The 15584-nt window shown below is 51.8% G+C and overlaps 1 protein-coding gene across 2 annotated transcripts in view; it reads left to right on the forward strand.

The window, feature by feature from the left end:
• Nucleotides 1–15584, forward strand: part of ACOT11 (acyl-CoA thioesterase 11) — a 50477-nt gene that overhangs the window by 26677 nt on the left and 8216 nt on the right. For both annotated transcript variants that reach the window (XR_005062252.2, XM_037021902.2), the window contains exons 4-15: nt 686–746; nt 1760–1858; nt 2322–2457; nt 6063–6219; nt 7458–7577; nt 8992–9136; nt 10401–10456; nt 11215–11281; nt 11623–11706; nt 12365–12498; nt 14506–14637; nt 15355–15481. Coding sequence is in view for 1 of the 2 variants with exons in the window: in XM_037021902.2 (XP_036877797.2) it covers nt 686–746; nt 1760–1858; nt 2322–2457; nt 6063–6219; nt 7458–7577; nt 8992–9136; nt 10401–10456; nt 11215–11281; nt 11623–11706; nt 12365–12498; nt 14506–14637; nt 15355–15481 (1318 nt within the window). In the remaining variant the exon portion in view is untranslated. The remainder of the gene's footprint in view (nt 1–685; nt 747–1759; nt 1859–2321; nt 2458–6062; nt 6220–7457; nt 7578–8991; nt 9137–10400; nt 10457–11214; nt 11282–11622; nt 11707–12364; nt 12499–14505; nt 14638–15354; nt 15482–15584) is intronic.

Raw genomic sequence — 15584 nt, forward strand, 5'->3', positions numbered from 1 at the left:
TTGGGAAAATAGCTTACATGCTCTGATGCTCAGTCCCCCTAAAGCTACCTGCCAAGCGTATTTTGAGGCTCACACGAGGTAGTGCACAATTCTTGGCACATAGTAAGCATTTTTTAAATGTTTCTATTTTCCTTCCCACCCTCTGTTTGTAGCCCCTTGCACTTAGTAAGCATTCAATAAATGTGGAGTGCATTAATTCAGCAGGCCACTGTTTACGGAGGACTTACGTGCCATGTGCTAGGCCTTGAAGAGTCAATGGTGAGCAAAACAGACATGATCTTTGCCCCAGAGGAGCTTAAAAGTTGTGGGAGACACACAGACCAATCTGTTGGCAGAAGTATTAGGGGAATGAACCTGATGGGGCTACAGGAGGCCAGAAGAGCTTCCCTAAGGGGCAAAAAGAAGCTTGAGCATTCACTGGACAGGAGAAGCAGGGAAAAGTGGGGAGATGAATGAAATCATGCCACTTCTTTCAGCTTCAGCTTTTTCACCTGTAAAATGGGGTGTGACATTATCTCGCTGGTTTGCTTTGAGGACTCGGTGATATTGCAGATGTGAATGTACTCTGTAAGCTGTGACATTCCCCTGCCAGTTTCTCTTAGCAGAGGCCCTGCAAGTATCTGGGACCTCTGTTCCCTCCCTCTGCCCCCTCTGGAAGGTTCATTTGCTGCTTTTCTCTCCCCAGTGTTGGACAAGTGGTGAATATTAAGGCCAAGGTGAACCGGGCCTTCAACTCCAGCATGGAGGTATGTGGAGTGGGCACTGCCTGGGGGTGTCTAGGTGGGTGGGGAGTTTCCTACCTCCTCTCCACCCTCAGTCCCTTGCCTGCACACTCAGAGCCCTGGTGGAGGGAGCAGAGCTCTGGAGCAGCTGACAGGGCCAGGAGACTCCAGGATGTTCTGGCTGACAACCTGTAAGACAGAAGGAAAAACAGGCCCAGGAAGGACAAGGGACTTGTACCAGGTCACCGAGCCACATATATTCCAATACGGGAGTTGACCTAGCCTCCTAGGTCTTCACACCTAGCCTGAGACCCTCTCTTCAGCGCCCAGGTGGTCATGAGAAAGCAAGGAAGACAGCCGCTGTGACTGATCCCAGAGGCAGCCCGGGGGGCGTGGGCAGAGCCCTTGACTTCATCTGTTAGCTTACCTCCCACAGCCTCTGTTTCCCCATCTGTAAAATGGGGCCTGACGCCCATGCTGCTGTGTTGTTGAGGTTAATGGGAGGACTCTTCGGTGATGTACAGGGCCCTGTGAGTTCTGGAGAGCGACTCTATTTCCCACCTATGATGTCCGGCCCAGGCAACTTCACCCAGCTGGGCCTGTGGTTACTGAGGGACCACTGAGGCTAAGATAAAGTCCTGACTGTGCCTCTGGGCACCCCATAAATTTCCAGGTCTCCCCTGGGCCCTCTGTCTCCCAGGTGTCTGTCTTTTCAATTCAGCCAATGTTTTATCTTTCAAGCACTCTCATAGACACAGTCTCATTTTAACCCTTTCAATAGCTCTGTGAGGATAGGTATGATCACTCCCACTTTACAGATGAGGAAGAGACCCCGGGAAAGGAAAGTGGCTTTCCCAGGGAGACGGCAGCAGAATCAGACCCTCTCCCAGGTCTCTGGCCTCCTAGACCCAGTAGGTGATGCAGAAATACCAGAGGCCTGGCCTGGGGTGGGACTTCCTGTGCTACTGAGCTGTGGGGCCTTGGGTGGTGAGCTCTGCGTCCCCCCTCGTCACTCCTCTACCTGCTCTTCTTGTCAGGTGGGCATCCAGGTGGCCTCTGAGGACCTGTGCTCTGAGAAGCGGTGGAACGTGTGCAAGGCCTTGGCCACCTTTGTGGCCCACCGGGAGGTCTCTAAGGTAAGTGACCTTACCTGGCTACTCGGTGCTGCTGGGCCACCTGGGCACCTGTCGTTGTGGGTTCAGATCAGTTGGTAGAGGGGTGGAGGTCAGGGTGCTGCAGGGAATCCACAGCCCAGGGAAGGCCCAGCCTGCCCTGCAGACTGCTGGCTCCTTCCCTCTCTGCTTTTCCGCTCCGCTCCCTGTACATCTCACATGTGGATTCTTAGGTCTCACCATTCCCTTGCATGTCCTGCAATGCCCTCCCCCTCGTCCTGTGTGCCTTTGTCCAAGAAGGGGGACCGGGGACATTTGGAGGAAGAAAATGATGGGTCAGTCAACATGGAGACAGGAAGATGGGGACAAAGAGAGAATGAAGACTTGTAACTGCCCAGCAGCCCTGGGTGTGAGATGACGCAGGGAAGACAGGCCCTCCTGCTATTTTGGGGAGCCTGTCCTGAGCATCTCCACACCCCTGCCCCAGGTGAAGCTGAAGCAGACCACACCTCGGACCGAGGAGGAGAAGACCGAGCACAGCGTGGCGGCCGAGCGCCGGCGCATGCGGCTGGTCTACGCTGACACCATCCAGGACCTCCTGGCCAACTGTGCTATTCAGGATGGTGAGTGGCCCCAGGTGGGGAAGGCAGCTAGTGTCTTGCATGACCCCTGTGCCCTGGGCACCCACTGGACAGAGGAGGAAAAGAATCTCCTCAGGATGTCCACTCATGTGTGGCCTCAGGCCTGGCTGACCCTCTCGTCTCAAGGTTTCCTTCAGGGAAAGGGGAGTCTTTGGGCCACTTGCCCAGTTCCCAGGAGCTGTGAAGATGGAGTTAGGATATACAGAAAACTCTTTGTCATCCATAAAATGCATTTGGGTCTTTAGGATTCAAGTTATCAGGGAAGGCAATATTAAGCTTGGCCTTGAAGACTACAGAATTTTTTTTTAATTAAAATTTTTTTTAATTTTTAAAATTTAAATTAAATTAAAATTTATTATTTTTTTATTTTGATATAATTAATGTACAATTACTTGAACAAGATTATGGTTACTAGACTCCCCCTATTATCAAGTCCCCCCCACATACCCCATTACAGTCACTGTCCATCAGCGTAGTAAGATGCTATAGAATCATTACTTGTCTTCTCTGTGTTATGCTGTCTTCCCTGTGCCTCCCCACTACATTATGTGTGCTAATCGTAATGCCCCTTTCCCCCCCTTGTCTCTCCCTTTCCACCCAACCTCCCCAGTCCCTTTCCATTTGGTAACTGTTAGTCCATTCTTGGGTTCTGTGAGTCTGCTGCTGTTTTGTTCCTTCAGTTTTTTCTTTGTTCTTATACTCCACAGATGAGTGAAATCATTTGGTACTTGTCTTTCTTCGCCTGGCTTATTTCACTGAGCATAATACCCTCTAGCTCCATCCATGTTGTTGCAAATGGTAGGATTTGCTTTCTTTTTATGGCTGAAAAATATTCCATTGTGTATATGTACCACATCTTCTTATCCATTCATCTACTGATGGACACTTAGGTTGCTTCCATTTCTTGGCTATTGCAAATAGTGCTGCGATAAACATAGGGGTTCACATGTCTTTTTGAAACTGGGCTCCTGCATTCTTAGGGTAAATTCCTAGAAGTGGAATTCCTGGGTCAAATGGTTTATCTATTTTGCGTTTTTTGAGGAACCTCCATACTGCTCTCCACAATGGTTGAACTAATTTACATTCCCACCAGCAGTGTAGCAGGATTCCCCTTTCTCCACATCCTTGCCAACATTTGTTGTTGTTTGTCTTTTGGATGTTGGCCATCCTAACTGGTGTGAGGTGATATCTCATTGTGGTTTTAATTTGCGTTTCTCTGAAGATTAGGGATGTGGAGCATCTTTTCATGTGTCTTTTGGCCATCTGAATTTCTTCTTTGAAGAAGCGTCTGTTCAGCTCCTCTGCCCATTTTTAAATTGGCTTATTTGCTTTTTGTTTGTTGAGGTGTGTGAACTCTATATAATTTGGATGTTAATCCCTTATCGGATATGTCATTTATGAATATATTCTCCCATATTGTAGGATATCTTTTTGCTCTACTGTTGGTATCCTTTGCTGTACAGAAGCTTTTTAGTTTGATACAGTTCCACTTGCTCATTTTTGCTTTTGTTTCCCTTGCCCAGGGAGATATGTTCATGAAGAAGTTGCTCATGTTTTTATGTCCAAGAGATTTTTGCCTGTATTTTTTCTAAGAGTTTTATGGTTTCATGACTTACATTCAGGTCTTTGATCCATTTTGAGTTTACTTTTGTATATGGGTTAGACAATAATCCAGTTTCATTCTCTTCCATGTAGCTGTCCAGTTTTGCAACAACAGTTGTTGAAGAGGCTGTCATTTCCCCACTGCATATCCATGGCTCTTTTATTATATATTGATTGACCATATATGCTTGGGTTTATATCTGGACTCTCTATTCTGTTCCACTGGTCTGTGGGTCTGTTCTTGTGCCAGTACCAAATTGTCTTGATTACTGTGGCTTTGTAGTAGAGCTTGAAGTCAGGGAGCATAATTCCCCCTGTTTTATTCTTCCTTCTCTGGACTGCTTTGGCTATTCGGGGTCTTTTGTGGTTCCATATGAATTTTAGAACTATTTGCTCTACTTCATTGAAGAATGCTGTAGGTATTTGCAGGATTTTTTTAAAAGCACACAGGTGTGCATGCGTGTGCACACACACACATAGGTATAGAGATACACACTTAGCTATAGATTACTTAGAGAGATAGAATGAAATGCAAGCCTCTCTGGCCCCAGAACTGAGGCCCCCTCCAGAGGCAGCTTCATCTACTCATTTTGGGGCATCTTTTCAGAAGTATTCCCTGGGGACTTAGGGGAATTCCTCTTATTAGCCAAAAGGGAAGGTACAGTACATACTGTTCTGTATTTTGCTTCTTTCCCCTTAGAAGTGTATGTTGGAGCTTGTACAATTCTGGCACACAAAGTTCCCCTGTGGACTAGTAGGCTCTGGACAGGTGGAGAGATGAGGAGAAGTTTCCCTGGCAGAGGCCATGGACTGGGCAAAGACCCAGAGGGGCGACCTGGGGTTTTCTCATTGACTCCCTAATGTTACAATGTGGAATCTTCCTTGAAACCCAAAGGAGGCAATTTTAGGACAAATCAAAGGTAGTTCAGCTGCCCAGAGTGTGAGAGAGTATAAAGTACCTCACCCCAGTGAGGGCAGTGAGCTCTGCTCCCAACTCCATGTGCCCTGTTGATGGGGGCCTGGGGCCTGTGGCAGGGGTGCCCAGCTCTTCCTACCATCATTAAAGCCCCCGGGAGCCATCTGACCCACTGCATCCCTCCTAAATCCCTCCTGTCCCGACAGCCCTTCTACCAGAGGGCGGTCCAATGCCTTGGCCTGGCATCTGGCCCTTGGTTGACCGCTCAGCCTCATGTAGCCCTGGCCTGTGCCTGGCCTTCAGCCCTAGCCAAGCCAAGGCCATGTTGCTCCTGGTGACCATCCTGCCCATCCTGCTTGCTGACCTTGGCTCAGGCCACCCTCAAGCTTCCCTCCTGCTGCCTGTGGTGTCCCTGAGCAGCCTAGAAGCCAAGCTGAAGGCCACCTCTTAGATGGACGCCTCCTGGTGGGGACTCTCCCTGGGAGACGGGAGATGCATGCTACTCCTTGGGTTGGGTGGAGGATGTCAGCCTCTGCTTCCCCGACCTTTGAGGCCCTGCCCACTCTCTAGCCTCTTTTACTGAGGATATCCTAGTGCCATTGCCCCTGAGAGACAGGGCATGTCAGGGCAGAGGGAGGGAAGAACTCTCCTTTTGGAAGCCTGTCTCCTGAGTTTGGTGCCGAGCAGTCTAGAACCATATCACATTTCATCTTCACAGTCCTGACAGATCAGGTTTGACATCCACCCTTCATAGATGAGGAAATTGAGGTTCAGAGATGTTACTCGACTGGTCCAAAGGCATACAGCCTGTTTAGGGTAGAGCTGAAGTTCAGACCCAGGTGTGTCCAGCTGCTGCCCTGGGACAGCCTAATCTCCCTTATCCTGTTCCTGCCACTTCTCATCCAGGTCCATCACATGTGGAGCTGAGTACATAAAAAGATCTGGTGAGATTAATGATACCAAAAAAAAAGATCTGGTGTTGGGGGGCCTGGGTCTGCCCATGGGGAAGGCCTGCCCTTGAGAACCATCTCACCTCCCTGCCACCTTCCCTCCCCTCCTCCCTGGTCAGATCTGGAGAGCAGAGACTGCAGCTGCATGGTGCCTGCTGAGAAGACCCGTGTGGAGAGCGTGGAGCTGGTCCTGCCGCCCCATGCCAATCACCAGGGCAATACTTTTGGGGGCCAGATCATGGCCTGGATGGAGAACGTGGCCACCATTGCAGCCAGGTGGGGGACAGCGTGCTGCCTCTGCCTCCTCTCTGTCCTTCCAGCCTCTCCTTCTGCCCACTCTCTCAGGTGTAGGAACACCAACTTGGTGCCGACAGCCAAGGCTTCAGAAGCTTGACTGTCCTGTTAGGGTAGCCAAGGGCTTTCAGATCCAGAGAACCAGAGAACAATGATTTTCTATGAGAGCTATTCCATCCTCTGCTTAGAAAGCCCTTAAAGTTCCCATTGCCTGCCTGGGAAACACCACTCCCCTCAGCCTGGTGCTAGGATCTCCTGTTGACATGCCCCACCTAAGCTCTCTTCCTATATCTTACGCTCCCTGCAAATCGATCCATTCACCTTTCCTCACTTCCCCGTTCCCACCCCCCACATTCCCAGACCCTGCCTTTGCTCCTGGTCTAACCTCCCACCATGCCTCCCCATCATTTTTTGCTAAAATCCTGCCCACCTCCTCCACAAAGTCTCTCTAACTGTTCCCTTTTCCCTAGAGATAAAATTCCTTCCTTCTCATATAACCTCTGCCCCTTCTGAGGTTCCTTCTACCCCAAATATCAGGGTCTGTTTGTAGCTATGAGAAACACTATTCACTAACTAACACTCCCAAACCCCCATGACTGTGTGCTTGCCATTCCCTCTGTCAGGAGTGCCCTCCCCCCACCCCCTCAACCCACACTCTCCTCAGCGAGGGGGATTTTTCCTCTCCCTTTAGAGCCTGGTTCAAATGGCCCCTCCTCTGTGTTTAACCTGTGGAACATAGTGCATAAACAACGTCATTTTGGGCAGCCCAGGCTATGAGTATGATAAGGTCTCAAGGAGGGTCAGATCCTGGATAGTCAGGGAAGGCTTCCTGGAGGAGGAGCACCTCAGCCAGGCCTTGAATGACAAATGGATTTGGGTAAGGGGAAGTCTTCAAGGTAGTAGGAACAGCAGGGGCTAACATATGAAGGTTGGAATGAATATGGTGGAGGGATTTACCCCAAGTCCTGCCCTTCTGTAACCTCCAACTCCCCTTCCTTCTAGTCATGTACATAGACCACAGTGTTCTAAGTTGTGAAATGGAACTTTAGTTCTATTCTTCTGGGCAGAACTGTCACTGGGTTGGGTGGGAATGGGTGGGACAGAGGTCAGTGCATGAGGTTCTGGGCTGGGTCTGTGGACAGGGGAGAGAAGGTGGCTCAAGCCTGTGACTGAAGCTCTGGGGGCACTTGTTATTCCCCCCAACTCCTGGCCTCCTCCAGCCGGCTGTGCCGTGCCCATCCTACCCTGAAGGCCATTGAGATGTTCCACTTCCGGGGCCCATCCCAGGTTGGGGACCGCCTGGTGCTCAAGGCCATCGTGAACAACGCCTTCAAGCATAGGTGAGGGGCTGGGATGGGTGGAACTGGGACCTCTTGGGCTTGAGGGCTCTTCCTGACTTGAGAAGGGACCCTACTGCAAACCTGCCAGGAGCCCTCCTCCTGCAGGTGAAGTCTAAACCCTGCCTGGCTGCTGGGTTCCTTTGCCATCACCAGGTTCTGCTCTGGTGTTCCCTCCTGTAGGCTCTCCCAGCCCTGTGCCTTCTTGCTGTATCAGATCACACCACATGCACAGTGTGTCTGTCTGTCTCCCTGGCTCCTGTTTCCAGGCCTACCACACTGTGACTGCTCAGATCACAGAGCCACCTCTCACCAGTGTGCCATAGCTTATCAAGCCCTTTCCTACCCTTTTCCTGAAACAACAATTAGTCCCCAGAGCCCTTATTTTTGGAATGAATCCAGATACCTACTCCCATGGAATCTTCCTTTAAATATGTATCTTTGTCGGTTATTTCAAAGATCGCAGTGTAGTAATTAAAAGTGAGGCATCTGGAGCCGGGCTGCCTGGGTTCAAGTTTGGCTCACCTCTTACTGACTCTGTAACTTTATCCAAGTTGCTTGACCTCTCTGACCTTCAGTTCTTTCACTTGTAAAATGGGGTTCATCACAACTACATCACGGTTGTGAGGATTCAGTGAAGTGTGATACTAGAAGAGTTGCCAGAGAAGATGTTTAGTGAGTGTCGGCCATGGCTGCTGCTGTTATTATTAATTGTTATTAGTCTGACCAGTGCACATTCTGTTGCTGTGCAGAGGAAAAGCCCAGAAGTAGGAGCCACAAGGCCTGATTTCTAGTCCAGGTTCTATTCCTGACAGTTGTGTGACTTTGGGCGAGTTATTGCCCTGTTCTAGGTCTTGACTTCTCCATCTGCACTGTGTCCACATTCTGCTGTCAGAGACCTTCTTGAGCTGGGGGGAATAGTGGCTGCTATTTCAAAATTAATAAAGACTGTCAATTATGCAGAAACAGAAGCAGCTGAGTTCAGGAGCACGGCGGTTAGAGAACTTGTGAATACGTGTATAATGACCATGTTTTCTAACTAAGCTCTGCATCTCCACCTCCTTTCTTCTGCCTTTCCACACCCTTTGAGGTTTATATTCGTGTTTCATATATGTGTTGTTATCCCCTCCTCCAGCTGTTGGCTCATGAGGGCATGGACCCCACAGGTTCATTCATTTCTGTGTTCCCCGTGACTAGCACAGGGCCTAGCACGCAGTAGGTGCTCTGTAAACATTAATGAAAGGGAACCATTCTGGGTTTCCTGCCAGTGGGGCTCTGATCTGGGCTGTGGAGCACTGCAGGGGTGCATGGGTGTGCACGGGTATGCAAGCATATGTGTGTGAGCATGGGTGTGCTGGGAGGGGCATGGCCGCGAGAAAGTCTGTCCAGCATGGAAGCAGCTCTCCCTCGCCCTCAGCATGGAGGTGGGCGTGTGTGTGGAGGCCTACCGTCAGGAGGCTGAGACTCGCCGGAGGCACATCAACAGCGCCTTCATGACCTTCGTGGTCCTGGATGCAGACAACCAGCCTCAGTTGCTGCCCTGGATTCAGCCCCAGCCTGGGGTGAGTGGGGGCAGTGTTCTGCCCCACCACCAGCTCCCATCCTGTGGCTGGGGGTGGTGGGTCCTGCCAAGCCTGGGGAGTGATGGACCCAGCCCTGCCCCTCTGCTGGGGCACAGCCAGCTCTGAGTGCCCTAGTGTGACCCCCAGACATGCCCCCTGTTCTGCCTGAAAAAACTTGGACCATGCACGTGGGCCTGGCTTGTAGTTGGTATTAATAGGCATTCATGGGCCTGAAGTGTTGGAGGAGCCCTGGCTTTGGGGTCAGATGTGGTTTGGAATCACACCTCTGCCATGTTCTACCAGGTGCCCTCTGTGAGCTTTCAGTCCCCACCTGTAAAGCGGGCGTATCTATAGTCCCTGCCTCACAGGGCTGTGAGGGGTTTAGGGGACCTAACCCTGTGTCTGGCTAAGGCCTGTAGGCACTCAGTAAGTGGTGACTGATAACGACGATGGTGGCAGGAGAGCAAGGAGCACAGGAACGAGAGTCAGGGGTGTGAGTTCAAAGGCTGTCTCTTAAAAAAAGGCTCCCTTGTGCCTCCTGTGGCTTCTGGCGGGGCCAGGGACTGACCTTGGAGAAGCTGCTGCTCCTCCCTAGAAGGCTCCCCACCTGCCTGCCCGCCTCACCAGGCCAAGCTTGGGCTGTGAGAAATGCCCTCACTCTGTGGCTGGGTGCTGGGCAGTTGAGTGGGTGGTGGGTGGAGGAGTGGGGAGCCCCGCAGAGGGGTCCCATCCACAGAGTGGTGCCTTTCAGGTCTTTGCCATTTAACGCTCATTAGAAGTAGTGGTTAGGAGGGTGGGCCCTGAGTCAGGCCACCAGGGTTCTGTTCCTGGCCTCACTCCTTACCCTGCGACCTTGGGTAAGCCACTTAAGCTTTCTTGCCTCAGTTTCCTCCTCTGTAAATTGGGGATATTTTGAGTACCAACTTCAGAGGGTTGTTAGAAGGCTTAGATAAAATTTTGCCTGGAAAAGCACTTCAGAAAGAGTGCCTGGTGCATAGCAAGTGCTCAATAAATGTGGATTCTTATTAGCATTGGAAGTGCCCCTGGTGGATCCCTTTTACAGAGGAGGAAGCAGGTCCAGTGAGGGAAGGTGGTGCTCCTAAGGGACTCAGGTCAATTTGACGCCTGCTGTCCCACTGAGACCCGAACTCCACCTGAGGGTTGCAGGAGCTCCTTGGGCCTTTGTGGGGCAGACAGTAAGCGGGGAGGGAGGCAAATTGGTTGTCCTGCCTGCACCACAGTCTGTCCATGCTTCTCTGTCCAGGATGGTGAGCGGCGGTACAGAGAGGCCAGTGCCAGGAAGAAGATCCGCCTGGACAGGTGGGTCAAGGCTGGGTGGTGGGAGAAGACACGGGCTTCAGGGCTGTCTGCCTGCTCCTTTGGCCCCAGGGACTCACATTTCTTCATTGCTGTTCTTGTGCTGGGCTCTTTACATGCAGCCTTGTTACTCATCAGTCTTGCTGGCCCATTTTATAGGTGAGTACACTAAGGATAGAGGGATTAGATGGCCATGAGCACACAGATGGGAATCTTCAGTAGAATGAGAATCTGGCCCAGGCTGGCCAATTCTAAATCTTGTGTTCCTTCCACTGACTCTGATGAGTATTTGGCAGATGAAGAAAGAAAGGCCTTATGAGGAAATGTAATTGCTCAAGACACAAAACCAGGTGTGAATGTGCACTGTGAAAGCACTTTACAAACCTGAGCGGGGTGCGAACACACCAGGGTACACCATCCATTGTTAATAGTGCATTTGGGGAGCATGTACCATATGCCAAGCACTGTTCTCAGGACGACTCTGTGTGGCAGCTGTGACTGCCAACCCCATTTTACAAGCGAGGACACAAACTTAAGGGTGCAACCACTTCAGCCAGCTGACGGCTCAACCATGTCTGACTGAGTTTGTGTGTTCTCAGCTGCTGCTTTCTGTGTGCCCAACCAGTCTCCCTGGCCAGGCAGCAGTGTCTCCAACCCTTCTGGGCTGAGCACAGGGACTGGCACACAGTGGGCCTGCAGTGAAGTCCATTGAAAGAGATGGGCTCCCAAGGGACCGTGGTTGACATGTTCCATCTCTCCAGGAAGTACATCGTGTCCTGTAAGCAGGCGGAGATGCCCCTCTCTGTCCCGTGGGACCCTAGCAACCAGGTAAGGCACTCTGCACTGAGGGGACTGTCCTCAGGCCTGTCAGGGGTCCCCTAACCCTCCCTGCTTATCAGAGTAGGTCTGGGGGCCTGAAGGGGACAGAATACTAAGACCATGCCTCAAGACTGGTACAGTTAGCAGAGGCATTCCTGTTTCCCAGTGTTTGGAAGGAGGATGCTGAGACCCCGAGAAGACCCTGAGGCTTGTCCAGGTTACACAGGAAGTGTGGTCAAACCTGGACCTCCTTTCCCAGAGCTCCTCCACAGCCCAGGTTCCTCTCCCATGGCCTTGACACAGAACCCTGAGGGAGGGGAGAAGGTGAAGCTTCTGTGTGCTCTGTCCAGGTGTGCCTGAGCTACAACAACGTCTCCTCCCTGAAGATGCTTGTGGCCAAGGACAACTGGGTGCTGTCTTCGGAGATCAACCAGGTAGCTGACCCCACCCCCAGGCTTCCTTGCTCCTTGGCTGATGGCGAGCTACAGAAACTCTCTCATTCCACTTATGTCAAAAGGGGATTTCTTGAAAGGAGTTGAATGAGATCCTAGAACCAACCCAATTATACATGCATAGCTGCCCCCACAGGACCAGAGGCAGAGAACCCCCAAATCCTTCTCTCCTGCTCTCCCACCTCCTTGCCCCTCATTGCTCGTCTTTGCTGCTCTCTGCCCAGCTGCTTCCTCCCTCTGTCTTTGCTCCTTGTCCTTTATTGCAGGGATGGGGGGCCAGTAGACAAGCATGGGTTGGGGGAAGACTTGAGCTCCACCATGCTTACCCGTGCCCTGGAACAAGTCACTTACCCACCTGTGACCTGAGGGTGTTGCATGAGTGCCTGGTGCTGAGGATCCATTCCATTGTTACCTCAGTCACTGCTTCTTAAGACACCTTCCTGTCCACTTCTGCTGAATTCTCACAACAGCCCATATTTGTGGGGATGCAACTGAGGCTCAGAGAGGTTGAGTTGCTTGTTCACAGTCACACAGCAGATTGGTAGGCAGCCCTGAGCTTCAGCCCCAGCCTCCAGTATATCATATCTCTATAGTCTGGGGAAGGGGGTGCAGGGACAGAACTTCCCTCTGTCTCATGCAGGTCCGCCTGTACACTCTGGAGGAAGACAAGTTCCTCTCCTTCCACATGGAGATGTTGGTACATGTGGACGCAACCCAGGCCTTCCTGCTGCTCTCAGACCTGCTCCGGAGACCCGAGTGGGACAAGCACTACCGGTGAGGGCCAGGGTGCTGGCAGGGCAGGGGCCTCCTCAGGCCTGGCGGGGAGCGGTGGGCCCTCAGGTCTCCTGCTGAGCCATCCCTGTTATGCTCAGCCTCTGCTGGCCTTTAGCCTAGCATAGGGGGTGCTGTAGCTGTGTGTCAGGTGGCTGTCAGAGTCAGGGGTATTCTGAACCTAGAGTCTGAGTTGGAGGCCTGGGTTTGAGTCATGTTTCTGACCCAACTAGCTGTGACAAACAGGTCATTTCCTTTTGGGGCCTCAGTTTCCCTCCTCTTAAAATGTGTACTTGAGGTTTGGGTCATGGATTCACTCAGGATAGATCAGTGATTTTCAAACCATGTTCTGTGGAGTTCTATGTTCCCAAAGGGGTCTCAGGGACAGTTTAGAGTGGGGGTTAGAAGGCTGAGGGGGTGAGTGGGACCTACTCCAGGTTCAGGGTAACTAATGGAATGGCCAGTTAACTAAACTTATCAAGTATCCAAGTTCTTATGGAAATGCATGTGAATATGTTATTTTTGAATGTAGTTGAGTTACTTAATATAAATGTTAGCCCTATGAATACATTTTTCTCCTAATTTACTGATTCTTCATGTGAATATTTCCTTCTTGAACTTAGTCAAATAGCCCATAATTTTGGAGTTTAATATGGGAATGTTACAGTTGAAACTGATATTTTTTTCAAATTCCTGCCAAGTCATTTTCTGTTATGCCAGCACCCCACTTCCGGGGGTCCTTTGATCATTTCCCCAGTGGCTTACTATGAGGAGCCTGCATTCTTTAGTATGTCCATAGGAGGGTCTGTGCATTTGGAAACTGAGGGAGCAGATCGTTTGGCGAGTTGATTTTTGATGAATTGGCCTTTCCCTTCTTACCCCCATCTATCTTCACCAGAGCAGGCCTGCTTGGAGCTTTTATACACAGGCTTTCTGCTACAGGTTTCTTTGCAAAAAGGGCTGTGTTACCTTAAAAAGCCCTAGTCTAGGCGACCCCAGGCCTGCTGGCAGTGCCAATCTAGAAGCGTTTCTGAGAGATGAGTCAGTGGTGGATGTTGGTGGGGATGGGTTGGGTGTATGGCGAGAAGACTTCTTGGAGGGGGTGGTCTGGTGTGAGACTTGAAGGCCAGATCAGATCTTGATACTTGATGGGACTGGAGGGAATATCCTGAGGGGAAAGGGAGGCCTTAGCTGCTTCCCCCACACCCTGCCCACAGCTCCCCTGTTCCTGAGGCAGCCATAGACGGTGAGGGGAGAGTGAGGGAGAAGGTGGTGGGTGCAGACATGGCCGTGTCTCTGTGTGGATGTCCTTGTGTGTGTGCAGCGTGTTGGTGTAAGCCTGTGTATGTGCCCAGCATGTGTGGGGCATGCCCAGGCCTGTGGGGCAGAGCTCCAGCACCTGGCAGCCTGAGCACATCCCAGCTCTGCTTCCTTAGTAGCTCTGTGGCCACTGACAGGTTCTTTCCCTGAGTCTCAGACCCCCCCACCCCAACTGTCTATAGTATGGGGATACTAAGAATATCTACCATGTGGGCTGTTGTGGGATTAAAGAAGACAGTACACATGAAACTCTTGGGACAGTGCCTGTCACATGGTGGGTGCTCACAGAGCACAGCTACTAAATCATCATCCATTTGTGAGGGGTGTCTGCACTTGCACAGACATTTGTGGGTACCCCTGGGCCTGTGTGTGCACAGTGGGTGTGTATCCATCCACATATGCCTGTTGACAGGTGTGCATGTGTCCATACATGCTTTTGTCTCCATATCTGTGTATGTGCACACATTTGCCTGTGTACACGTCTATGTGTGCCCTCGTGCGTGTGTCTATGTGTCTGTCTTGGCCAGGACTTCCTGCCCTCCTATGGTCCCTGCTTAACAATGGAGGGACTGAAGTGTCCCTCAAGCATCTGTTTTGGGAGGCCGCAGCAATGGGAGGGCCTGGGCCAGGTCAGTTCACACAAGGAGCTGGTGTGAGTGCCTTGGGCCCTGAGCTGCAGGTCTCCCTCAGGAACGTGGAGCTGGTTCAGCAGGTGGATGAGGACGATGCCATCTACCATGTCATCAGCCCTGCCCTTGATGGCGATGCCAAGCCCCGAGACCTCGTGATTCTGGCCTCTCGGAGGAAGCCTTGTGACAATGGGTGGGTGCCTACCTGCTTGGTGAGATGTGGGAGGGGACATCAGCCTTGAGTCAGGGCTCTGCCTCTTACTGGCTGTGGGACTCCAGACACCACTTGGCTTTTATGGGCTGCTGTAGTTTCACCATGGGTAAAATGGGGGACAAGGGAACATAACTCCCCTCTTGTCATGTGTGCTCTAAGGCAGGGTGGTCTCTGTTCCTGGGGTAGTGAGGCTGCCTTGCTCCAGGCCATGCATGGACAGGCCGTTGCTCACACTGCCACCTCCATGGCCTCTACCCTCTGAATGCCCCATGCTGACTGAAAAGTGGTGAGTCTGCCAGCTGTACCACCGTGAGCATGCCGGGACAGATGGCTTCATTTCCACTTCTGTCCATTTAAACAGGAGTCCATGCTGGGTTTTGGAGACCCTGTCTGTCCTCCAGGACCTCCCAGCTGGCGCAGGGGAGACCCATGAGGACAGTAGAGTGTGTGGTGACAGAGGGAAGCCAGGGACAGGCACGGAAGGTGAAGCAGGAAAACCCCAAAGTACATGGTGTCTGGCTAACCAACAGGTGCCTCCTCTCTGCAGCCTGGCCCGAGCCAGGCATCAGTCTTTAAGTTTATGTGCCTTAGACTTGGTGAGGTGTCAGCGCCTAGGAGGCTGCAGAGCCTGGACTGGGCAGAACAGGCCCTCACTCACCTCTGTGTCCCTTCCCCACCTCTTCCCCCCCGCTCTAGAGATCCCTACGTCATCGCCCTGAGGTCAGTTACACTACCCACACACCTGGAGACCCAAGAGTACAGGCGTGGGGAGACCCTCTGCTCAGGTTTCTGCTTCTGGAGCGAGGGGGACCAGTTGACTAAGGTGAGGCCCGCGTCCCTTTACCCCTCCCACCCAGATCCACCCCGAAGACGCACACATGTCCAGAGCTCAGGGCTGTCTGTCTGCATCAGTTCCAGTCCCTGAC

This window comes from Manis javanica, chromosome 4 (assembly GCF_040802235.1).
Source record: "Manis javanica isolate MJ-LG chromosome 4, MJ_LKY, whole genome shotgun sequence".
NCBI classification, from domain to species: domain Eukaryota; kingdom Metazoa; phylum Chordata; class Mammalia; order Pholidota; family Manidae; genus Manis; species Manis javanica.